At 38.9% G+C, this 27,104-nt stretch overlaps 1 protein-coding gene across 3 annotated transcripts in view; it reads right to left on the reverse strand.

Moving 5' to 3' along the window:
• Positions 1 to 26,694, reverse strand: part of STK32B (serine/threonine kinase 32B) — a 178,948-nt gene extending 152,254 nt beyond the window's left edge. For 2 of the 3 annotated variants that reach the window (XM_087736497.1, XM_087736495.1), the window contains exon 1: positions 24,599 to 24,731. In XM_087736497.1, coding sequence (XP_087592623.1) covers positions 24,599 to 24,674 — 76 coding nt within the window. In that variant the 5' untranslated portion in view covers positions 24,675 to 24,731. Of the gene's footprint in view, positions 1 to 24,598; positions 24,732 to 26,583 lie in introns of those variants that run through there. The other variant, XM_087736496.1, reaches the window with a different exon arrangement.
• Positions 26,695 to 27,104: the final 410 nt, after the last annotated feature.

The raw sequence follows: 27,104 nt of genomic DNA on the forward strand, positions 1-27,104 counted from the left end.
CAGAAGGACACTCTTCAATAACAGTAATATGACTATTACTCTTTTGAAAATAGCTTTCTTGGTATCTTTTACTCAAGAGGAAAAAAAAATGTTTTCCAACTTTTTGAGCACTTCTTTCATTTTACTACCACACCATACTTTGGAGATCTTAGAAATCAGCTCTGAATTGGAGTCTTAGAGTATGGACATTTTTCAGAAATCAAAATTAGTTTATATTGTCTTCAGTTAATTTTTCATACAGGCAAATTCACAGAATGAAACTGTGAGCATTAACAACAGTATGAGGGAGTTTCCTTTCAGTTTCACTGATTTTCATCAAGTTGGAAAAATCAAGAAGTATTATAATCTCCCACCTTCATCCCTAAAAAAGTCACCATTAATTCAAAACTGAGAAGGATTATGGAATAAAACAGATATTTGGCTAACTAAGGGAGAAAATAGATCAGCATTTATGGCATCTGTTGCCTGATACAGTATTAGAGTGACTGATGCCTGTTAATTTCAGTAATGAGCTATATATACATATAAATTATTTTGTTTCTTTCAGTTTAGTCACAGTCAAATAAATCCTAAATTAATTCCATTGCACAGCTTCAAGTCTCTATTAATAACTTTAAGTGCAAGTATACCTTACTTTGATTATTTTCATGGTTTTGAAGTAGCCCCATGTAGAGCATTTTCCAGTAGTTGGCTCTTGAACTAAGAAAAGCTTGGGTGACAGTAATGGGATTCACAAGCTGAATGAAAGGTTGCACCCCGCTTGCCTGAAAAAGTAAAAAAATGTGGTCCTAACCATTACAGGTACTTGATCAAATACATTAGTATGCTCAAAAAGTATCAGGAATATCTAGAAGGATGGTACAGTAGTTTGTCACCAACTTGGACACAGGAGTCCCTCTTCTGCCATAGCCTTCTCATGTGACCTTAGCTAAGTGCTTCAGTATCTTCTGCCCCTGTCTGTAGAAACATGAATCATTACACCTCTAAGCAGCTGTAAAATTAGGCATAGGAGGTAGTTTAGTGCTTAGATGCACAAGTAATCAAGAGAGTAGTGACAGCCAATTCAGGTAATAGTGCTTTATAAAAGCACTATAAAGACTGGAAGCCATTTTCAAAGTGTGAAAAGTGTACACTGCTGTGGAAGTGGAGGTACAGAAATCAGTAGGTGATTGACTCCAATCCCACGTATCAAGTTGCCACAGAGCTGAGAGAAGAACTTGGCTCCCACTTCAGACCACACCATTTCTCAGGCACATCTTTTCAACGGCATGAGCGCTGATAGAGCAAACGTTTGATATAAAACTTTATAGAGAAAGATAAAATAAATATTTCTTGCTCCACTGCTTCCCGAGGATAAAGTATACTTTGGGGACAATATGCACATCACAGGCTATTGGGTTTTTACAACCATACTGCAAAACCACTGGATAGTTTTAGTGGAAATGCATATTATTCTTGTTTGCACAAACTAACCAGTATTATGTACATAATGATATTTGTTAAAACAATGAAGTCTTCTATATGCATTCACTTCTGTGGCATTATTCATGAGTGGTACAGTGATTTGAACCAAAAAAACCCAAATGAACTGTTACATCAATACAATTCTTATATGTTTGAATTACAACATCACACAAGAACACAAAATTTCTACTCTTCCATTTATAGTTTTGATAATATAAAATATTCTCACGTTACCCATCATTTGTTCAAGTGTAAATTACATCTAGCTCAAGAGGCAATATGTATATTGGGTGGATTCTACATAGACCTGATATCTGTTGTTCTTACCACAGCTGAGGAATATTTATAGCATGTATATATGACTAGTCCAAATACACTCAATAACCATTACCTGAAAAAACTTTGTATCTCCAAGAACAAATATCCGATCCAACGTGGTAAAAGCAAGGGCATACACATGCTTTATATCATAAAAAACAATTAGGGGCCTTTCAATTCAAAAAAATTGGAAGAAGTTGATAAGCATCCAGAGCTAAATCCAGACATTGTCCTTCTCTAGCTGATTCCCACTGATTTATTTGGACTGTCTGGCAATAGCCAAAACCAGAACATGACTACTAAGGCATTAGGAGGTGCACAGTAAAGCCATATTTGTAACACAAGGAGCATTTTGAGACATCTAGCTTCGTTCTCACTGATCTCAACAGAAAACAGAAACAAGGAAATGTGATGTGGCCATCAGCCAAGAAAATAGATTTTTATTTAAGTTTGAGCACTGTCTTAGATGTTACATGTCTGTTTCAGGGTGTTTTAATGCTTCCTGCTTCTGTGTGAATCAGAAAAACAGAGTAATAACTAAATCAGATTTTCCTTCTAGATTTGGCCTGTATGGTTTCACTTGAGACTCACTGGACAGCACTGCTATTAGGATTTCAAACTAGTTCTGCAGTCTTCTTTATGTCTGTCTACTTTTCAGATTCTCCAGCCTTTTTCAGAGAAAGTCATGAGGCTGTGGTGACAGAACCTCAGTAGGTCTCAGCAGCCATCCAAGCTTCTTAAAATTGCTGCTGTACTTCCACACAAAAACACATAAGATGAATAACCAAGTAGATACAGTCATATATATTCAGTACTCATGATGGAGTCACCAGCTTGAATGGATATAGACAGGACAAACATAAATAGTGCTTAAAAATCAGATTAAGGGGCATAAAATGGTTAGGGTAGTCATAAGGAGTCACATTCCATCATGCTTTATTCATGGGAAATGCACTAGTGAAGAAAGATACTTTTCAAATTAAGTATGAAATGAATTTTTGTTGGCAGAATGATAAAGTCAGGCATATCTTTGAGGTGAGCAAAGAATACAAAATCTGTATAGCTTCATTAGGTTTCTGAGTGGAATGGGACATTCCTATACATTGATTGGGGAACCTACTAATTAGAAAGAGTTACATAACTGAAGGACAAGAAAAAAGGAGTTTCAAACCTGGTTTTATCTCATTGATGATGAAGCATGGTGTTTTTTATCATTGCACTTAGGGGTTTGCATTTAAATTGCATTAGTGTCTCAATTCTTCAAGCTTAATGAGTGTTTTAGTCTCAATATAAACTGTTTCTAATTATTATGTTAATAATTTTTTATAATAATCCAAAGTTTATTTGCAATTAGAAAGAGTTGAAGATCTTTATGTGTCAAACAAATTCTAAATAAAATTCAGCTAATTTTGCTTTGAACTTTAAAATGCATTTCGGTCTGATCATGTTTGCAGACTGAATGTATGAACAATGTAATTCCTGTCTCTCGGGAAGTTCTGATACTTGAACATTAGTTTACACTCAAAAAAAAAGATATGGCTCTTAATGGAGCAAAATAATTATGATTATTGATTTGAAAATGTAATTTTCCTAGTTTATCAATTGACCTAAGGTATTTAATTTTGAACTGATACCATTTTTTCCATTTTAAAATATCACAAGCAGATTACAACAATAATCAGTTTCCACCCTGCTGCAACTGCAAAAGTTCAGAATAACGCCCATCTTACAAAAGGAAATATATACTTCAGTTTTCTCAGTGAAACATTTCTGTATTATCAAAAGATTTTCATTTCAGACTTCTTGATTGATCCAAAGTGTTTTCTTTCACAGCAGTTCAGTATTACACTGTGCTTCCTTGTGATTATGACTATGTCCATCTATGAGATGAGGTTGTTGGCTAGAGTGTATCTCCCATTATATAGGTATACCCGTAGCACTCACATGATGCACACTTTTGTCACTCAGAGGTGGTGGTGTGTTGGATTATGGGAGATGCAAACAGGTGTGAGATTTGGATCTACAGGGAATAAGAGTATCAAATTCCAGCACCTTTGAAGAAATGTCATATCACAGAAATGTAGTCTAGCTTTGAACTGACCCAAAATGAAATCAGTTTGAAAAGGTAAACTTGAATTCCATTCAAACTTTCAAAGCCAGCTTTATTTTCCTAATATAAGGCTTAATTTCTGTAAAGGAAATAATGGAATTTTGATTGGCAAAAAGTTTAATTACGCATTGAAAAGTTATTCAGAGGAAAAGTCTGTTCCAAAATTCAATGAAATTTTACTGAAATTAGTGCTTTTCTGTAAAAGAAAAAAACAGAGTGATAGCATTCCTTGTTATCTCCCATCTATGTCACCTTTCAGACATGACGAAGTAGAAGCAACTTCTTCTCTAGATTGCCAGAAATTGAGAGAAAATCTCAGTGCTATGGTGTTGGAAAAGTATCATTTTATACCTCTCTTCTTTCTAGATTCTATCAATAAATATCTGAAACCATAGATAAAAGAGTGGGCTAAATAACATCTGCTGTGATGCATTGCAGGAATTCTTACTTCCTTATGTTAATCCTCCTACGAGGTAGTACTTCACATGCAATTTAGCTACGTATCAAATCTGCAGAATATTTAGATGACACACCATTCGCTCATGAAAAGCGGTGTTGACATCATGGGGTTCTATGCTGTATTCAGTGAAATCCACCTTACACTGTATCATTAAAAGTGCGATTTTTTCCTAAATGTCTGGGGAATTTTCTGAATGCATTAGTTAAAATGAATACTGGAAAGAACTACAACAGTCTACCATTTTCCAAAATCCTATCAAAACAGACTAGAATTCGGTGAATTTACAATGTTAGAGAAAGAGGCATGTGCTGCCACAGCCAGAAATAAATTTGAAATCCCAAAGAAAACTACTGTTTGAAAACAATCAAGCTGCTAAAGATGATGATGATGCTAGGACTGATTCTCAAAACTTTGCTTCCCTTTTAATTCTATAAAAGAATATAATTCCTTTTCTAATGCTATTCTGTGAAAGCTGTAAAAGAAATGAAGATGCGATTTTGCATTCACAAGAAAACTGTGACTCCTTGGTAAACAAGAATCAGTTTGAGCCCAAGATTAAATGAAAATTTCTCTCCGGAGCTCTTTACACGTCTAATAAGGCAAAATAAAATCATACTGCCATTAAATACATCTAGTCTGAAAAATATATCAAGCAGCTACATGAAACCTGTAAAACAAAGTTTGCGCCTTGGGCAAGCAGAACATGCTGCAGATCATTACAGCTTTTCTTTGAGAGAAGTTTAAACCAAAACTATTGAGTGCCATCCTACAATCTCAAGACCTCTTCTGAGAAATTTGAGGTATATCACCAAAACAAAACTAAGAAAAGTCATCCTGACACTTTGAGGGACGTGGGTGGCATCTTCTGTGACCACTGGGAGGGATTTACAGGTAGCAGAGACTTGTCAACAAGCCATTGAAGTCAGCACAAAAGGTCCTATAGCTGTAAACTGCAGTAGGATTTTGATCTAAGAACACTGTCATTTGTTTTTGCCGAAAGTCTGCTGAAAGGTTGCCCTGTGGTAGCCTTAGTAAAGGCTTCACCAGAAGCTCCAGGCACTGAGCTAACTGATTGTATTTATCCCAGGGAGAAACAAAAGTTTATTGCTCTGTGGAAGATGTGGGAATGTTTGGCTGTTGTTTTGCGCCACAAGGATTTTAACACTCATTTAATGAAATTAGCTACGAAAGTTCTGATCTTTTGATTAAGAATTTGGTTTCAACTCCAATGAAACCAAACAGAAAATTATCTAGATTTGGGGTCTTTCTCATCTTTTTGCTTTGTGCCTGATTTCCATTTTACCTCTTTTCCACTGGAGAAGGAAGTGAAAGAATTACAAAATCAGAAGGTCTTCACTGATCTCAGCTGAAATGAAAAATACTTGTATTTCCCAACAACAGGAGCATAATTTATGTGCTTTAAAGCTTATACACACACAACAAACCTTCTCTAAGACCACCTCACTGACACTGTGTTTTAGCCCTTCTTTATGACCCTTGTGATGTGATGCAATGACAAAAGCACATAATCATACAGGTAAGACTTGTTCTTTGAAAACCCAACAAGAAAATTAGCAATCACATGGACACCATCTCTGGCACATTTCAGACAGCAGGAACAGGGAGGAGAGCAGAAGCACCCCTTTTGGTGGTAGTATGGACATTTAGATTGGATTAAGTTAATCGTGACACCTTACGATAACCTACAAGGCTAGTTTTGTTAGAAGTCTACTTTCAAGGGCAGTAGAATGAGCTAGTCACCTTCATAGGGGAGTTACCATACTTTTTAGTAGAGAGTTTATGTATTTTACTTTTACAGAAATTGTTTTATATCAAAGTAGAGATCAAACTCTGATCCCTGTTGCATTAAAATATACTGACTCTAATACTTGCATTTTCTCCTCATGCATAAGTGAGCACAGGCGATAAAGGTAAAGACAAATTTAAAATTATCTGCTAAGCAGGTCTTTTGACTGAGATGGCAACCCCAGGAAGGCAGCCAATTAGAGTTTTGAAAATAAGTAGGAATAATAATAAACATCCTATGCCAGAAAGATTTAACCTAATACAATCTAAAGTACAACTGCTATTATTTGAAAGCAAAGTTACTCATTTAAACTAATGAATTTTAAATTGTTTCTTATTAATAAACCAAAAAAAGGTCAAATAGAGCTGGCAGAGCTAGGCAGAAAATGCAAGGAACACGAAATGTGTTTTGTCATAGCAAAAAGTCACCTGGACAATCTAGTAGGGTTCAAGCCCAAGTTGATAGCATGTCCTCACGGGCAGTACAGTATAAAACAGGAAAGAATGACTTATCTGTTTAGCGTCACCATTGATGATGTGAGCTGCAAAAATTAGCACAGAGGATGATATGTTTTACTTGTCTTTTTTTGGGACAATACAAGGTCTTCAGAAATCCCAATGATGACTAATGGTACAGGCACTAACCAAGGTGAAGCTCCCTTCACAGACACCTAAGATTTAAAATAGGAGCAGCTGAAACAGCTTAAAAGGAAAGTGGCAAGCATGAATGGAGGCTGATACTGCAAAAAGGCAATTCAATTTATAATAATTCCTGCCCCAGGATATCATCTAAACCAAAAGGCATCAACAAATTCAGAAAGTGGTAGAACTACAGCACAGTGCAGACTTGAAGTGGGGAAGAGACTCAGACTGTGACTAAGAAGAGAGAACTGTGCAGAGCTGACCCCTTGCAGGGGAACCACAGACAAGACATTCGTCTAATGCTGCTTCCATGCCCATGGAGGTGGAGGGGCATTGATCTGATCAGTCTGAAAATAGTGATGTGGTACCATAGACTGAGAGCAAGAACGTGAGTGCTGATGATGGGCCATCAGCCTGGATGGTCTTGATTTGTGTGGGTCAGTTTAGTGTAACCCTTCAGCAGCATTATTTTAAATCAGCCCTTCTCAACATCTCATTGATCTTCTGTTATGATGACTGGCTAGTCACCCATGCATTAAGCTAAAAAGATAATTGGACTTCAAATACAGGAGCTTTCACTTTTAGGTTTAACAGAAAAGTGAAAGGAATTTGCACTGCTAAATCCACTACTATTTTTCCACAAGCAGCAAATAGCCACAGATTGTTGTGAAAAGCCTGTAACGACTGATCAGGGATTTTACATATTGGTGTACAACTCGGTGCTATGAAAAATATCATCAGAAGTCAGATGTCCCTCAGGATGGACTGAAACGTTGTAAAAATTCTCACCTTTGCTACATAGCCATCATTGGTGTCTGTGAATGGCCAGAGCCTGGGTAACCACACAAGCCTTAAGGCTGGAAAAGATCTGGTGGTAGTTGGAAACAGTTACCCATTAGTGTTGTAGAGATGTTCACTTCTTGTGCACAAAATTCATTGTGATTGGCGACATAAAAGCACGATTCTCCAGTTAGGTTGGCACTGAAGCTAAGTGACACAAAGAACTGAAATTATTAGGTTATTATTAGGTTTGGTGCATTGGATAAAAATGTAGCTGACCTAAGCCCATAACCCTGACCTCATTGCCACATCAAAATCATTAGGATTTAATTAGGCACTGTCAAATCTTGAGGTTAGTTTAAAACAGAAGGTCTTTGCAACTAATTTAGCTGCATCTACATTCTGTTAGCATATAGCATTCAGGTAACATGTTTTCTAGTAGAAAGGTTTCTTTTGCATAGACTGACTTCTTTTAGTGGAAAATAATTGGAACTTCTGATATCATCTCAATCACTCATGCATGTATCCTATTATAAAGCAGTAATTTATAAAATTTTACTATTATAAACTCTCAAGTCAGCAATTTTCTTTTTTTTTTTTTTTTTTTTTAAGATCAGTGGAAGTTTTAATTAAAAGATCCCATTTTGTTGCTATGAAAACACTTTTGTTTTGTGACAGGACAGAGATTTGGTTCAGAAAAGCTATTAACTTAGTGGCAACACTGGAAACATCAAAAGTTGTCAAGAAACAATTGAACTGATTTACTAGACCTTATCACAGCCAGTGAATAGCAGAGAAGCCTTTGTGAGTCTCCATGCTGTTTATAGCTCTTTCGAAGAATAAACTGGACATTGAAAATAAGGAGAAAAGTTTCAGGACCTGCTCAAATAGAAAGCAACTTTAAGACCTTTCGTAAGTGATAAAACATAACTGGCTTTTATTGAGAAAAGAGGGTTTCTGATTGACGATGTTGCTTTCTTATGAATGAGCTGACAAAAAGAATCTCTAGTGCAAGGAGAAACAAGCTGACAGGTATGTCCAACAGAAAAGATACTCCTTGAGAAAATGTGTTGCTAAAATACAGAAAGTCTAAATTCCACTAACTGTAATAGGCTTCCCTGTGAGATCAGGAAACACATAATAGATTATGAAGCATCTTTTTCAGCTAGAAAGTGGGAATATTCACCTTCTTTGGAACTGCTATGAGAATAACCTCATAACTGAACTGGAAGGCTCTCTGAGGGAAGTTGCTATGGGAATAAAATGTCAAATTTCAGTGGACCAAACTGTTTTCTCCTACAATAAAACTTACCAGAGTGATCCTCAGGTGAAGGAAAATTCTTTAAATGAAGTTACCAACAAAATCCTCAGTGAGGCATCAGTCAATCTTATCCACGTGGAGGCATCTATAATGCTAAACATGCCAGGAGGAAGCTAAGAAACCTCTTTGCTTTAGGCTTCTTTGGGTGGTGGCTCCAAGACCACTGTTCTTACGGAGTGGGATTTCAGAAAATGAGGCTCAGTGCTATGTTAATGGGAGGTTAGGGAGCCATGTGAACAGGATTTTACCCAAACATCTAGACAAAGTAGGAGTTGTTCTCCTCTTTTTCTTCTAAGTCCAGATCCCAAGAGATGAGGATTCTGTCTCCAAAATTGGAACTGGAAGAATTATGTCTTCTATTTTTAACCACAACTACAAATGAAACACTGCGGGCAAGTAAGGACACTAAAGGGACAGAAAGATTCACATTTCAATTGGGATTGCCTCCTATTTAGTGTTTTTAAACCTAACCAACCCCATGGGCTTCAAATGAATGATGCCAGTTCTAACTTGCAGCAGAAGTGTGCCTGAAGTGCAGAACGTTAGGCTGATTTTTCATTTGTCATTTTAAGATTAAAGCTTATCACTTTGATAGCAGTGATGTTCCCCCAGGAAAAACCTTTCAAAAGAAGCAGGCAAACCTGCATGTTATAAATGTGATTGTCCAGGTCTGGTTTATCTTTTGGGATTTGAAAATAGTATCAAAATTGCAAGAATTTCAAGAACATTTAAGGATCATTTCTGAAGATGTCCAGGCATTTATGTCTCGTGGGTCTTCCTCATCAAAAGAAGTCACAAATATCAACTTGAAAAACAACCTGTATCTCTCAGGGCTGTGAGGGCACTAACTGGCCTTGCTGACCACGACCAGCATCCCCTGCCCCCCCACCATGCTGCCCATGGGCTCAGGAGCCCCATTGCAGGTCAGGTCTGGATCAGGCTGCTGTGAAACAAGCTGTGTGAGAAAGATCCACAAGGAGCCTGGTTGAGACCTGCCATGGCTTTGCTGAGCTGCACTTCAGCTCAGTCCTCACCTGAGCTAGATTGCAGGTACATCTGTGCCCGGCCATGCACCTCAGTTACCCTCTGGATCTTGGCTGACCCCAATTACTGTCACTGACCTGCCCTGCTCGCCTGGCTTGGGGACAGGGCATCTGCACCCTGCCCACTCCTGCTGCCCAGTTGCGTTTCCAGAGCTACACCCTGGGCCATGGATCCCAGCAGTGGGATACAATTGTAAGGTTGCACAGCAGCAGCTGAGGGTGGTACAGGGACTGGAAACAGGAAAAGCTGCCTCTCATTATGGAAAAAGGCAGTGCTTAATTAAATTAGCAGCACATATATTGAGTACATTTAAGTGCCAGGGCTCCAGTACAGAAGAGTTAAAGAAAATTGCAAGTATTCCATTACTGCCTGGACACAAAGAAGCACCTCAAAGTCCAGCAGAAGCTAGATGCCTCTTATACTAGCCAGATTTCCGTCAACTGTTTAAATAAAAGAAACAACTTTTAAGAGGGCTGACCTCCTCCATTAACCCCATCCTTTAACCCACCCATAGTTATCCATCCCCCACAATTAAATGACTTTCACTATGTACTTTAGCACTCAAGTTGCATCTTACTCATAGGTCTTGTAAATTTTTAAAACTAAGTTATACTTCTAAAAAAAATAAAATCCATTTTAGGGATGGAACCTCAAATCCAAATCTCTGAGGTTCCAGAGGGACTGACCTGAATCTAGCTTTACAGTTCTGTTTTTCTGAGTTTTCTGGAGCCAAAAAGGGGATGTTTTTGATTCTAGCTAGGATTCTTACTGTTTCACTATGCGATAATTTCATTTCATAAGAATCACTTTGCTTTGTCTGCCATTTTTGGAGTAAAAGCAGGTTTCTCAAAGTTTTTTTTACCTACATGTTCAGGACCAAACTTTTGTTGATCCAACATGATCAATTTTTTCCAACTTCAGTTGACGCAATAGCCTGAGTTATTAGTTAACATTAAAACACCTTTCTATTTTGATTCTTCACTTTCTGTGACTGTTTTCCTTCAGGGTGTGTAGAAAGTGTAGAAAAAAGAACTGATAGTAACAGCTATATTTAATTCATAAAGAACTTGTGGAAACTCAGTGCAACTCAAATTTCTTCATCTCAGGGTTTACAGATAAATATTTAATGATGGAATTGCTAGTTTTGGTATTGAGACTGAAAAAGATGGATTGACTGCTGTGCATACAATGGCCACCTAACTGCAGAAGCTTTTTTACTTGGAGCTGATGACTTATTCTCTGATCATTGCACTACTTGCCTTTGGGAAATCCTTCCAGTGATGAAGTAAAGATAGTTTCAGCCTGATAAGAGTATGCTTATTTACAAGCAATTACACCAAAGTTGATAGGACCATGTATTGCTGAAAACAGTAAATATGAATAAGGAAATCAGGGCCTTTGCCTTATCTATCTGCTGCTAAGATTAGGAGTGAAACATGAAAGATTTAAAGCAAAGCAAACATAGGTACACTTACAAAACAAACCAAATCCACCTCTTCTCCATTCCTAGGTTTTCATGTCAGCTGGCACAGAGGTGACTGAGGAGAGGAGAAGGGCTTCAGACCAGCCACAGTTCCCAGTCATGGCTGGGGGTTGGCATTAACAGCAGAGGGTCAGTAGACTCTCTAAGCCACAATTTAACTTATAAAGATTTACCTTACATCACCACATAACAGGAGTAAATAAAAAGTTTCATTTGATGTAGAGGGTGTGTAGCTGACAAATATTAATGGAAAGAACATAACTTCTAATTTTAACAGAAGTTATTAGCTGCAAAGCACAAACAAATAGTGAACTGCAGAGGATACAATTGCTCAACGTAGCAGAAGATTTGTTAGTTTTAATGCCTGAAACATTTGGTGGTATTAAATGTGCTTATACCAATTCTGTATAATCACAGAAACAGAATCTCAGGTAAGTTTAATTATGGAAGTTAGATGAAAATAATGAATATTGGTGACTCAGTTCTAGAGTTCCCTACCACATACACTGGGTTTGTTTTGATGAGAGTAAGGTATGTATAAAAATATCTATGTATATATAGAGAGAAAGAGAGAGAGAAAGAAAGAACTATTCTCTAAAAATATATGTGTATATGTATTATATTTTCTTAACTAGGATAAAATGGTAGATCCATAGATCAGAGATTCCTCTGGCTGGTTATGAAAAGAACATTAAACAGCCTTGGTTTCTTCACATTACAGAATGGAAATCCTTCAAAATAACAAAAAAACCTTTATTTCCCACCACCAGGTCTCTTTTTTTTTTTTTTTTTGTTATGTTAGTCTGTTAGTCAACAAATACAGGTGGAAAAAGGACTGGAAATCAGCTTAGTATCACTAAAGACTAGAAGAAACATATTGCATATGACAGTAGTCAGCATTCTTTCCCAGGTGGTCTGCTGGGCTGAATTTTTCTTTTCCAATTTAGAATGTAGCACTGCAGGAGGTTCTTTGCAACATCCAGTCACTCGAAACATCAGAATGTCATTGATCCACATATGTCCGTGAATCAAAAGATGTATATGATCTACCTAGCAGAGGAAGGTTAGGAGGCTGAGAGCTGATCCTGTAGTTACTCATTAGCATTTGTATGCCCAGGGAAGCATTCAAAATTCAAGCAGTATCTTTTCTCTGTAAGGTACAGCAACTACACTGAAAGGGTTGCTTTCTAGTAATGCATCTAAAATCTGTGCCTGTGCTCCCTCTGACACCTGTGAGATAGACTGATGGCTCCTGGCTTTGGAGAACCAAAGGTCTGAATTCAGGGCAGCACTCCTCATAAGTGCTTGAAAGCACTGAAAACATGGCATTTCTTCACTGCCGCATATTACTTAATCTTTTCTAAACAGCAGACATAACCTCTCCTCACTCTCAGAAAAGCCTTGTGAAAAGCCATTCAGAGAGAAGATGCTATCCTAGCAACAGCTAGAATTTGCCTAGCCAGCAGACAAGCTCCACTTGCACATCCTGCCTCCCACTGCCAATGTTTACAACTGCCCCAGCAGTTATCCTCTGGTTGCTCTCTTCTCCCGTTCATCAGTAGAGAGCTCCCTAACTTGAACAAGGATTGCCCTGCTGAAAGTTTGGATCAGTGAGAAAAGTTCTCTACCCTATGACTCTTTTCCAGCAAAATCTCACAGCACTTAGTGGTGACATTTTTGTTTAACAGAAGATCAATAGATCCTGCAAGAAAGTCTTTCAACACTGAGATCTTTGCAGAGAATTTCACACTAAAAATTTATTTCTCTTTCTAATTTTTATCTGCTATTATTGTTTGCACCATAGAACAATCTAGTTTAATAGTTTAGTGTAAAATCTTAAGCAAAAGACCTCAAAGACATGTCACTGGGCTGGAAAAGAGTTGGAAATAATGGCATAATTGGCATACTGTTGCTGAAAAATCATACGTCAAGGCTGTGCAGAGAAGAATCTCATGAAGCAGCAAAAGACTTCTGGCTTATCTGTTCCCTCCCATTATATCCAAACCAATCTCAGTAAAGGCTAACTTTGTTTTATGACAACGCCCTGCACATAAGAGTGTGTAGCTATCTCTGTAGTCTTCATAGGCTAAAACAGCCAACTATGAAGCTGGACTTAATAACTTTTTGCTACTTCTCAGAAAGTTGATTAGCTTTTGTTCTTTGACTTCAAGCTCTGTGTAGCAGACCACAGTGCCTAAGATGTGGTATTGCCCCAAAAGAGTTTGCAGGCTTTACAGCTTGGACAAAGATTTATCTAAACCTAACCCCAAAAGGCATAAAAACAATCTTCATAACAAAGTGAAAAGAGTCCGGGGGAAGCAGGGTTAATAGTTTCAGAAAGGTGTGAAGGACACTCAGGAGGTTAATGGTGATTTTGTGATTATACTGCATTTCTGTTTTAACAGGGTGGCTAAGAACAGTTTTCATTGCTCAGCAAGGGCGGCAGAACAATATCAAAAGGAAATAATAATTACTGGAAGGATTAACTCAGTTTGCATTTTTAGATCTTAAATAAGGAACAGCGGTTTCCTTATTACTGCAAAAGTGGGAAAAAGAAGGAAAATATTTTTCATCCATTGCAGTATATTGCCTCGTAGTATATTTATCTTACTCAACACAAGTCTTTCTGACACAGAACAGTGGTACCAGTACAATGACAAAGCCAGTGCTCTACTTCATTCACTATCAAACCACGCTAAAACTGACAGGCCAGAAAAGTACAACAGCTGTGGAACTTACCTAAAGTTTCCAAACTTCAAAGAACTGCAATTACATATTTTTAAAAAAAAAAAAAGAAAAAGAGAAAATGCCAGAGAAGGTGGAAATAAACTCAAAAGCAAGAGAATATTGCCAGATAGACGTAGGAAGCTAAAAAGCACAGACTTAATTCATATTTCAATTTGAATCAAATAAACAAACTGTAGGGTAGATTTGATGAATATATGCAAAACAAACATTTTCAAGATAGAAAAACGTAGCAAAGTATTAATGAAATATAAAATACAGACTTTTATATTATGATACGATATTATGAAGAAAATATTTATGGGGATATAAAATTTGGGAAATAAATTTCAGATTCATCAACTATGTTTAATTACCATTTAAGCCTCAAAAACCTGTATAATAGGCTGCCACCAACTCTAGTAATGCTTTCCAAGAAGGGTTCCTTCTATTTAAAAGGGAAATGCCTTTGTCTTAATTATGAAATGAATGAAAGTAACTTGTGTGTCTATATTGCACTTAATAACCATGACAGAAAATAGGGTACATTTCTAAGAATAGAAGTATTATAGAATTTGATACTCTTGTGTCAAGACCTTTGACGGAAATCATAGAAAAGGGGTGGAGGAGAAAAACCGATTATAGATAGAAAGAATCTTCCATTAGTTATAGCAGAAAATAATCATATGCAAAAATGAAAAAAGAACCCTGAGGGACTGAATACAAGTGAAATAAACTGAAATCATAGAATCATAGAATCATTTAGGTTGGGAAAGACCTTTAAGATTGTCGAGTCCAACCCTAAACTAAACACTGCCAAGTCCACCACTAAGTCACGTCCCTAAGGGCCAAATCTCCGGTAAGCTTTCCTTGGTTGCATTTGGCTAGGTTTCCTGACAGACAAAGAATGCCAGATTGGAAAATACAGAAAGGTGACAGCCTCTAGAACTGAAGCAGTGATTTACGAAGAGACATCATTTTACAAATGTTTTTTACAGAGTTCAAATTTCCAGTGGTTAAAAAAAAAAACTGTCCAATTGACTCACAAATCCTAGCCTGTCAGTTCAGACCATTTCATTTACTTACAAAAATACACAAGTTGATAAGAGTCAATGTGGAAATTAAGGAGGCTAAAGATGAGGTCAAATTGATCAGGTGAGAGACAATTACAGTGTAAACAAGTCTTCTGGTTATTGGGGTGGAAAATAACTTATTTGGGAACAAAAGGAAGAAAGTCCTCATTTCTGTGATACAAAAATACATCCCTACTCTTAGAGTCCCTTGTTGCTGGACTCCTCAGGTGAATGCTGACTGGCTGAGGGAACAGGCCAATATATAACACCAAGATTTTCCTGAGGGCAACCTGAAAACAGGTCACATGCTGCACTTCCATTATATTTGTCAGATTCTGGTAAGTGAGGAATCTGAAAGGGAAAGCCAGGTAGTACTCACCAGTGAAGCAACAGATGCCTTTGTTCTTTCTTCTTTTCTCCACAAGTTTGTGTTTTATAAAGGTACAGTACTAGTATCTATCAAAAAAACCCTTTGCATAGAGGAAGTACAATAAAAGTCCATCTACTACATTAAGACAAAGAGTAAGAACTTGAAGTGTACAGTATAACGTTGTACTGTATACACATAATGTATCATTTATTCAGTATAATGTTCATTTCTAAGAGTTTAAAATCAAGTCAAAGGATGTTCCATGAAATACTGTATTAAGAGAATCTGATCTAGGTCTGATAAATGTATTAACACTCAACCTCTGCTTGTACTGAGAAGGTGTAGGCACCTTGGTCCCCATCAGTGCTCATCTGCAGATACTGTGTGATATAAACAGGCATTTCTGATAAAGGAAGTAGTTTCCTGGGATCAAATGCAGACAAATCAAAGCCACTGTTATTCTTCAAAACAGTTAATGTATTAGAGACTGAACCCCAGAGAGTAAACCAGCTTTGTTCTTCTTTAACCAAAGGAAAAAACATCAAGACATTTGCATCTTCTCTTTCTGCAAACGCCCTGCATTTATTACTCATGCCAAATTGTGATTGAGTCCAAGGAAACTCAGAATATGATTTAGTTAAGAAAACAACATTTATTGTTAGCACAAGTTTCTGATCTTTGCAGAATAATAATCTTTTACTTTTTCCTGTTGCAGGGAAGCTTACATATACACACATATACAGTGTTCACAAGTACAACAGCAAATTCAGCAACAGCTCAACATAGGCTTACATTAGGCAGTAAGTAATGTAGTTTAAGGTAATCCATTTAACTAGTTCATCAAATTAAGCAGAACTGTGCTCAAGAGAGCACTGCTTACTACTACTGCTCTTCCCCCTCCAGAAAGTCCACACCTCTCCTGCTAAGTTTGGTGGATAAGTCCCCTACTTTTTGTCCCTTCCCCTCAAATGTTTTACCATGAAAGGATACTGTGGAGCTCCACTACCAGGCGGAACTTGAAGTTGTCTTTTTCCTTTTAATATCCTCTGAGAAATTTTTGCTTTGTATTGATTGATCTCAATAGCAACCTTTTCTCTTCCACACCTTTCCCACCATCTCAGCATTAGCTCACTCTAGCTAAGTTGAAATACTGTGAAACCTCCAAAATGAGTTTGACAATCTTTTCCTCTTTTCCGCCCTTCAGTTCTTGGTCCCAGGTTTCACTGCCCCCTAGGTTTTGCATCAGGAAGGTTTCTGCTTCTGTTTTCCCAGCCTTGCTGTTTAATGAGGAAGCTAGAAAAAAGTAAAAGTCTTGTGCTTGGCCAAAAAAAACCCTGCCTTCTTCATTCTTATGCCCACATTCAGAAGAGACTATACAAAGACAGTGCTGGTAGGATAGGACCTACTTTCTTTGAGTATCTATGAGCAAGATCATAATTTCTTACCATTTTTTCTTCCAAAGATTTTCTCAGTCATTTTCTAATTAAGTCAGGTACAACATTTGATTCTGGGCTGAACTTCCTCCATTCACTGGACAGCATGTTACTTAAGGTTCACAAAAAACCACATTCCCACATTACTGCTAGCTTTCTAACCCACATCCACATATCCACATCAAGGAATTGTTTCACTTTCATGCCAGATGCCATCAAAGACTCAGTGGATGTCACACTGGAGCCCAAAGGGAGGAGACAGACCTGTTCCCCCTTGTTCTATGAGAAGGTGTGAGAGAGGAGTGAGTGCAACCAGCCTCATGATCTCCCTGGCAGAAGTGAAAGACTGATCTTTTGAACTCTACTGGAAGCGAAGCCAATATTGAGAAGTCCGTTTAATATTTCTGTACATTTGACCACCATTTCCATGTCCATGGGAAAACCAAGCATTTACTTTTCAGTGTGCTGCTTCTTCCACCATTTAGCTTCTCCAGTCCTGCAGAACCCAGCTCTCTGAAAGCCTACTCTTTTGGCACAGAAAACCACAGCAGCACAGCTGAAGGAGCAGAGCCTCACCTTTTTTCTGCAAGAAACATCTGGGGGCAGGGATGGGAGACAATTTATGAATTTGTAAAGGAGTGATTGCAAAAGCAATGGTGTTGCAATTTAGACAATCTTGTTTTCTCAGAGTTTATTTCACATTCAGAGTTTTCCCTGATCTCAGATAGGAGTCTCTAAGCTTATCTTGCTTGATGTTTGGTTAGTTTTGAATTACTTATACTTAGTTACCCAAAAAGCCTATCTTGACATCCAGGCACACTACATAATACACATAGCAACATGGGTAAAATGTTACCTCTCCTGAGCACTTACAATTCCTAGATAACAAGCCACCAAGAAATTCCTTAACACTCTTAGAGGTGGGTGTCATGCCAACCACTTCTGTAAATTCTGGAAGGCTACAAAAGCAACAGCAAAGTCTTACATGATGCCTTTGTTTAAGACAGAGATCCTGACAAGGATGCTCCCACCAAAGCAGAAAATTAAATCTTGGAATTGTGGAAAATATGTCTAGGAAGGAACTTGAAAATTCATCTGGTCCATCTCTAAGCCGTTGCTATGAGATTTTGTTCAATCTGGATGGTGGTAAAGCAAAATAAAATTGGTAAATACTTTAGCTGTCCCTTGAAAAAGTCTTGGTTCTAATCCTGACAGTGTGAGGTAAATCAGATATTGCACAACATTTTTAGGAGAGTCAAATGGGGGAACAGAGATGCAGCTCATTCGAGGGAGCAAGAAGCTAAGATAGAAGTGCCAGATTCATCCTGCTTTTCTTTAGAGTTCCCTGTAGAAAAGTGAAATCTGTGATCTAGTATTAAACTTTAACTATAATTATCATTTAGTGTCTGAAGAGGTCCACATTATTTGTCTACATTATACCAAAGCTTTAAGAAGACTGAGTCAGGAAGATAACGGCTGATGGTGGTTGCAATGCCATGATATTCCTTCTGAACCTCCTTTGACACAGACCACGCAAGCTCTTGACACCAGTTTGGCAGCTGGTACCTCTGTGACTGCCTGGAATTACCATATTGTTCGTTTGTGTTCTCCTTTCTGTCTATATTCTCCTACTGTTTCACACCATTGCTGTAACTACAAGCTCGACACGGATCACTATTTTGTTCTGTGTTTGTACAGACACTAGCATTAGGGTTTCTGAAATGTATTGCATTACACAAAATGGTGACTTCATGTCTAAAGTTCAATAAATGGAAAATAAAATTGTATATAATTCAACATGGTCATAAAACAAAAAATAAAAATCCAATGGTCTGGATCTTATTTATCTAAAACCTTGATATCCAGCATAAAATAATGTCTTCAACAGCTGCGTTTTATCCATTTTTTGACACAGAACTGCCTTAGAGCATTTTTAAGTCACAATGTGGCATTCCAGCCCAATCCTGTTCTAAAAGGGAATTAGAATATTCATCTTTGGGAAGGAAAAAGTAAAAATGCTGCATAACCCACAGCAGAAATTGCATGAACAAACCAAAAATCCAGCAGAAATATTAATCCCAGCCTATATTTACCTTCACTAACAAAAGGTATTTACATTCTAAACCCTTTATTTAACTGTTCTGTAGGGCTATATTTTATGAAACAATTAGTTTGAAAAGAGTATGTTATTAGCCTCGTGCTTTGAGCTCTTTGCAGATGTTATACGACCGCCTCAGACATTATCCATTACAGCTTTGTGGCGGCAGGCTGATGAGCACTATCATATCACTGACAATAACTGGACACTGCATACTCTATTTTGAATCTGACTCATTCTGACATTTAACCGTTGCTTTAAATTGGTTCCAAGTGAAACCTTTGTGTGTCATTTTTCCCCTATGTCACTTTTATAGGTCTTCAGCTTCCACTGCGCTTTATATAAACTCAGCCATTTAGCTGAATTTAGCTACCTGAACCGTATTAATTGTAGGCCTTTTTGTTAGGATCTGTATCTATTTTTTATGCTTTTAGTACAAGAAGGTCTTTTCAGCAGCTGGTCATTTAATAATGACTTCTTCTGCAACTCGGCAACAACTTAAAATCCTTCATTTAAGCTGAAGGCTTTTCTAAAGAAGAGAGGTAGAAATCAATTTTAAATTACAGCTTAGAATTTAAAGTTTAACTCCAGAGGGTGGATGCTATATTCTCTACTACATAAGATTTCCATTGAGCTCTGTAGTTATGACACTACAGCAGAATGAAGCTTTGACTCAGGCAAAGCAGAGGGACTTCAGCACTGCCTTGAAGTTAAGTAGGTACATAAGCACTACTGTGGATCAGGGACTGGCCATGTAGAAATAAGCCAAGGCATGTTGCTGTGCCTCATTTCCCTCATACAAGACTACAGTTCTGAGGCACAGCATGTCACACTGACCTCTGCAAAGGAGTGTTCAAGCCCTATAGCTTAGGATGCTCAGTGAAAGGCTCTTTGGAAATACATATTTGCTTTAAATGTAAAGTCACCTGCTACAAAAATATAAACAAGCTCTTTAAAGGTTCAATGCACTTGTTTCTAAAAGTAGCTGTAGCAAACCTGACTTTTTAAGCCCCAAATAATCAAGCACACTGCCATATCACTTCACAGGACCAGCTTCTAGCCTCTAACACTTTTGTTTCCTATCCTTTCCTCTGTATCTTCCACCACAATATAGGCAAATACGTTATTGCTACTTGGTAGTAGTAATCTCTCTCCTGAGTCAGCTCCTTTCTAAATTACTCTCTTCTACTGTTTCACTCTCACCTGTTCAGTATCACTGAAGTTTTAACAGAGCACAGTCAAGCAAATCCAGCATGAAAGATACTCTTTACAGTCACCAGGCTATTGCTAACGTATTTGTTACTTATGATATTTACTGAGAATTTGCAAATAACATTTACCAGTGGGGAATATTCCCCTCACCCTTCTATTGCCATTCTTGTGAATTTATTGCTTTTTCTGAAGAGTCGAACATGAGGAAAGATGTACTCCTTTGCTCTCCTGATATTAGTACTGCATACACACATTCAGGAGAGGATAGTTATTATGACAATAGGAAATATTTGAGGTAAAGAGAGTCAACGTGCCTTTGCTTCAGCAGTAATAACCAAAATGAAACTGTTTTTCTTTTACCCAAGTACTGAATTGACTACAGAGTTAGTGGAGTATGTAGCTTGAAAACACTTTCTAAATGTCTGAAAAAATGTCATAGTTCCAGACCATTAAAGTATCTAGCTTTGATTAGAGGTAGTGATGCTGCTACACCAGACCTAGTTGTCTACCCAACCTATACAACAATAAAAATCAAGAAATGAAACATATTTTTCCATTGAGCTTCGTTAGCTTGAACTCTGTTCACTGCATTTTCTTAGCTGTTGTTGTGCTTTAGCCTAGGCTAAGAAGAAAAACTGAGATAAATACAGCATGGGTTTACCAGAAGTTTTTTGCGCAAGAGTAATCAGATATTTTTCCTTGATGAGAAAATTATTTTATAGATAGTAGAGTTGGCTTAGACTTAATTTTTCTCAATTTCAATGAAGTGATATATAAGAAAGGGTAAGAAAAGCTGAAGAAGGTGAGGATTAACTGGCAAAATGCAAGGTGGATAACACAGGAAAAAATGTTGTTTTGAAATGGGAATTATGAGGCTGATGGGGGTTAACAGCAAAGGAGATGAAGTCTGGAAATGATCCAGCTGAATATTTACACAAAATATTCAGTGGACTTGATTACTGGCATGGAGCTGATGGGAGTGGTGATAATACAAAACATTGGTAAAGTAATGGACAATCAGAGCATCACAAGGAAAGAAGTGGGTGATCATCTTTGAGAATATGAATAATAAAAATGGGCTGAAATTCAGTCATGCAAAATGCAAGGTCATGTACATAGGAACACCAAAAGTTTCTGCTGTCGATTGGAGCTCATCAGTGGAAATTACTGAACAGGGCACTGGTGGGCTAACTGATCACAGGGTAACTGAACTATCCACAGGATATGTCCATGAAAAGGGCATATGTAGTTATAGGCTGTACCAGGAAAGTTATTTCCAGTAGAGATCAGGAAGTATTATTTCCATCACAAGGTCCTGCTGAAAACTCACCTGCAATTCTGTGTATAATTTGGGTTATCTGTGTGCAACCAAGACAGGTTCAAATACATGCAGATGAGGGACACAGGTAATAAAAAAAGCAGTAGAAATAAGAGAAAACTAGAAGAGGTTTTCTTACAAATCAGAGTGAGAGAGGACGTTTTTGCTGTCTACAATGCACTGGAGTAATCATGGAGGGTGGAGAGCTGTTTAAGCTAAGAAAAAGTTGAAATAAACATAAATCTTATAAATAGGTTAAGAATCATTTAATCAGGAAAACAGATGTTTCTAACCATTCAAAGAGTGAAGTTCTGGAAGATCCTTCTAGCAAAAATAGAACATAGAGAACAAATATAGCTAGTTTAAAAATGGTATGTACGCTGGCCTTTAAAAAGATCAGTGTTTGATAATGATGCCGTCTGTGATAACTGGGGATTTACAGCCCGTAGTCCAGCCTTCTGGGTGGATCATTTTTTATTATCCTAAGCATGGTGGGGAGTCTACATACAACTTACAGTTTTTAGATCTACTCAATGGATCGGCACCTGTTTTCATTAGACAGAAAGCATGAGTTGTAACTCTAGAGCAGATACTCTATAGGGTTGACAGGCAGTACCTGGGTGCTCTTCACATAGTATTTCCATGTATTTCTTTGTAAAGTGGTACACTGAATAAGTAACTTTTTCTATGATTTACAAAGTGACAATAAACAGTTTTAAAACTCTTCTTCCAAAATTCTTATTTTATTCTACATCCATCATTAACACATATGAACATAAAATGTTCTTTTTTCTGCTCGTTTTTCTCATTTTAAGAGGCAGCTGTGACATTACACACAATACACTAAATAGCTTAGTTTCTAGCATGCCTGCATATTCATACACAACTCATTTATTCCAGTTCTCTTTGAATTGATAAGCATTGTCATTCTTGAGCAAAATTATACCATCTCAAGAAACAAATCTACTTTCTCTTGCTATACTTTCTCTTTCGCTTTTTTTTTTTAAATTTCATATGGAGTCCAATATTGTGGAAAACAGTGACTCTTGTAGCTACTAGTGGGAAAATGAAATACAGCTTGATTTTGAATTGAACCTGGTGAGATATATGTTCAAAGAGTAGATATTTTCCTATGTTATTTAGGTACTTGGGAAAACGCCATCCTGAATAATTTGTAAGTAGTATAGGAAATAGGTTATTGTTTCAAAAGCAATGGACACTTCTGAACTAGATGGTTGTGCTAAGCATATCTTAAGAGGAAAAAGAGGGATGACATTAGGAACATTCATAACGGGGAAAAAACAGAACAAACCAAAACCAGGCAAAGAATAAATAATGACCTAATAGAAATCCATAAATACTTTATGTGCTTTTTTTATTAGATATTAATAATGGCTGCTTTACAGAAATGTTTTCCTGAGGGAAAAAGAACTAAGGGGCATGAAGTCTTCTCTGCAGTAATTTATTATTGAACTTTGTTTGTTTGGAAACTGACCATAGCCTTGTCTCATGGAAAAAAAAAAGTGGTGGTAATTAATGGAAACTGCTAACTCAAGAGAGCCCAACCACAGGTCTTACAATTTTCTTACCTTAGGATGTACAGACAAGATTAATACCATGCTTTCACTCTTGGGTATTTCTTGGTGAGTTACCTCCAAGTTTACAAGACTGTGCACGATCAAGATTTTACCTGTGGGGGGTATGTGTGTGTGTGTTCATTCTCTCTCACTTGTTTACATAGCATGACCTATGCTAAATGACTGAAATTTTATATCAACACAAGAAAATCACAGCTATTGCACTACAATACACAAATAGTAAATAATCTGTCCCATTCTCCACACAAACAACGGAGTCTTGTAAACCAAACCTCATCAAATACCTCTTCAAGCTCTGCCAAGGAACAGGGAATCATAATTGTTCTCTTAAATGCAAGTAAACGTGTATTCACCCTTTTAAGCACTTTACATGCATTTAATATAGTTCTTCCCTATTACCAAAACAATACAAATATCTCCATGTGTCCTGAACATATAGGGAAGAGCACACATGGTTTTGATTTGTAATGAACCTCAGAAAGCCAAAACAATGTGATAGTCTATTGAGACACAATCACCTCCTAATAAAATACATTGGGAACTACTGGGAGAGGAATATACTCAAAATTAAGCATCAATCATCCAAATAGGCAACAACCTCTATCCTATAAGTAACATTAAAAACACTTCTAGTGATAATACACAAATGTCTGCTTCCTAAGAGTGCAGTGTTCTCTTTGCTTCAAAAGCCAAAATGATTAATTGAAATGCAGTCACATAACTCCAGTTAAGTATAGTCTACATATGAAAACTACATGGAAATGCATAAATAATGAAGATACACCGTGTTTTATGCAAACTTACCCATTACCTTTCAAAAACTTCATAAGATACCTTTCTTATGACCTATTATCTAGGCAGGGAGAAAAATCTCAGAGTAATAGAACAAGCTAAAAAAAAAAGTTTCAGAAAGTAAACATAATGGAAGAAGTACACTGACTGAGAGAGACATCACCATTCAAAACGGGCAGGCGGGCAAGGAGTCAACTATAAACGAAAACAGAAAAGCGGGCACCCATCTCCAAAACGATGCCCGTTCATAAACGCGCGTATGAAGTTACCTGCCATGTGCTTAAACGCCAAGCGACGCTGCGCTAGACTTCAGCCGAGCTCGGCTAAAAGCAAATACCCACGCAGCCGGTGCGAACGGCTGAACAAAGGTGGGCTTTCCCCGCTCCTTCCCCGGGCAGCTCACCCCACGGCAGCCAGCCCGCCGGAGGGTCTATGCCCGGTTGCTCCGCGGAGGGAGCGGGGGGAGGCGGCGGCTGCCCGCGGCCCCCGGTGCCGCGCGGCGGGGCCGGGCGGGGCTCGCGGGCGCGGTACCGCGGACAGCTCCGCACTCACCGTCCTCGTTCTCGTCGAAGACGGGCGCCCGGTGGGAGTGGCTGCCCCCCATGTTAGTCCGCGGCCGGCTCCGCATCCCCCGCCGCCAGCATCCCGCGGGGCGCGCCGGCAGGCACCCCGGCGCCGGGGCAGCTGCCTGCCCGCCCGCCCGCCGCCTCCCCGGCCCGGCCCGGCGAGCCTCCGCAGGGCTAGCAGTCACCCTGCGACATGAAAGCGATCCGTCTGCCCCTGGCAGAGATCGCTGCTGGCTGGCGCGCACCGACTTGGCCCGTCTCTCATCGCGGAGGGGCAGAGGAGGGAGGGAGTTAGGGGAGGAGGGAGGGAGGGAGGGAGGAGGCGGAGGTCCTGCTGCGGGTGGCTTTTGGTAAGCGGTAAAAGCTGGATCTACCTGGATCCTCGCGGATCCTCCCTCTGCTTTTCCTCCTCCCAGACCTCCGCTGGGGAGCGCGGAGCCCCCGCTCCTGCCCCGGCAGAGGGGCCGGCACCCGCGCCCTGCGCTGCCCGCCGCCCCCGCGGCGGCGCACCCCGGGGCGGGGGGAACGGAGCTGCCCCTGCCGCCCGGAGGAGCTGGCTGGCCCCGGCCCCGGCACCCGAGGGCTCCCGGGACCCGAGGCGGGTGAGGGGCTGGGAGGGGTAGGCGCTGCCTTGGGTCGAGGTGATTTTTTTTTTTTTTTTTTTTTGCAGGAGGGGGCCAGCTGACCGAACTTCACTGAGTTTACAAAAGGGAAAAGGAAGAAAAAGAGAGAAATTCCGTCCCCTTTCTCTTCCGGCTGGGCCGCCCCCGGAGCGCTGGCAGACAGCGGGCAGGGCCCGGCGGGGCTGCCCGCCGGCGGCGGAGCGGAGCGGGGCGGGGGCCCAGCCCGGCCCGGCGCCACAGCGCCACCTGCCGGCGGGACGGGGGCGTCCCCCGGGCGGGCCCGGCGGAAGGCAGCGGGGAGCCCTGGGGTTGTCCTTCTGGCTGTGCAGTAAAAAAAAGATATATATATGTGTGTGTGTGTATATATATATACACACACACACACACGCACCAACGTGCACATCTTGAAATGACTCCACTATAAAAGTGCATTACGGAAAACTACTAGAGACCTTAAGGTATAACATGAATCGCCTGCTATATAACAAGTACTGAGGTCTTTCTAGAGTTGCTATTAATATTTATACACACAAATAGCTGTTCTGCTCCCTTCCAAAAATGCTACCGTTAGCAACTTTTGAGGTGAAATAGAAACAATTATTTGTGAAGCTTTCTCAAGGGAAACAGGTAAAAAAAAAAAAGTGTATCTACATTATTATTGTATCCAAGTCAAAGTCTGTGCAGTTCCTGTAGGGGAAACCTGTAGACAGAAGGAAAAAAAAAAAATCAAATGGAGGTTGCATTTTTGGCTTCTCCACAGTTACAAGGAGAGAAGAGGTAGAAGGAATAGGAGCCTGAAGCCAGGGTATGTGTATTTTCATATATATATATATATATGTATTTTCATATATACAGGCAGAAAGACTCTAATGTTCTCCTGTAATATCTACCACCCTTCTTTCAGTATAGCTGTTTAGAAAAGCCCAGGAACAAGCTCTACGTAAAGTAAGGGAACTTTCAGTCTCTTTGCTTATGCCTTAGTTACTTGCATCACCTGTCTTTGAACCCAGTATAATCCTGCTATAACCTTTCAGGGGAAGGTTGATTAGAATTGAATGCAGTGGGCAAGAGCCTGCACTGTATGGCTGAGAGCTCAGAGCTTGCAGCTAACTGACTAACTCAGAGAGCTGATAGATTCAGACACAGTAATATTTTTCCATAAGTAGACATGGACAGATTGCATCACCCACTGATATCCCTTACTTAAATTACTTGGGTTGCCACTATAGACACGTGAAAGCATTTGCAAAATAGGAAACCTTTCAAAATGTTGACCCATGACTATTCCTCTAAAATGTAGTCTGGAAAGCATCACTTGTTCTTTGTTATTCTTTTGTTTATTACTCACCCATTCAAGGATTTAGTCATCCAGTCAAAAGCAGAAACAATATCATGTTACTGAGGTTATGTTCCTTCAGCCAGGAGACAGCAGTAGCATATAGAAACCATAGCCTTTCAGCCCTCTTCTAGGTTAACTGGCCAACATGGTGCTTTATGTTAAGCCATTTTCTTTTGTATTAGCAAAGGAGGACTGCACTTAGAGTTTAACACATTTCAGCTGATAAGAGTTACCTTCTACCTGAGCTAAGGGCTTACATCATGTTAATGTAATTGCTTCAATTCATGTGAAAGTGTTTTAAAGTGACCGTCCAAATAATGGGAAGAAGAACTAGTTTGCCCATAAACCCTCAGGCTGATCATTTTACACACGAGAAACACATCCATAGAATACAGACATGGGATGAGCAGGAGCAGTCTGGCATTGCCTTGCATGCAGAAAATACAAATTCATAAAAAAATACTCAAAACTGTCTCCAAATATTACTCTCTTTCTTTTTTACATCTGACTCCCTCCATATAGACCAAAAG

Source organism: Nipponia nippon, unplaced genomic scaffold, assembly GCF_047370975.1.
Source record: "Nipponia nippon isolate SJK-2023a ecotype South Korea unplaced genomic scaffold, ASM4737097v1 scaffold_6, whole genome shotgun sequence".
NCBI classification, from domain to species: domain Eukaryota; kingdom Metazoa; phylum Chordata; class Aves; order Pelecaniformes; family Threskiornithidae; genus Nipponia; species Nipponia nippon.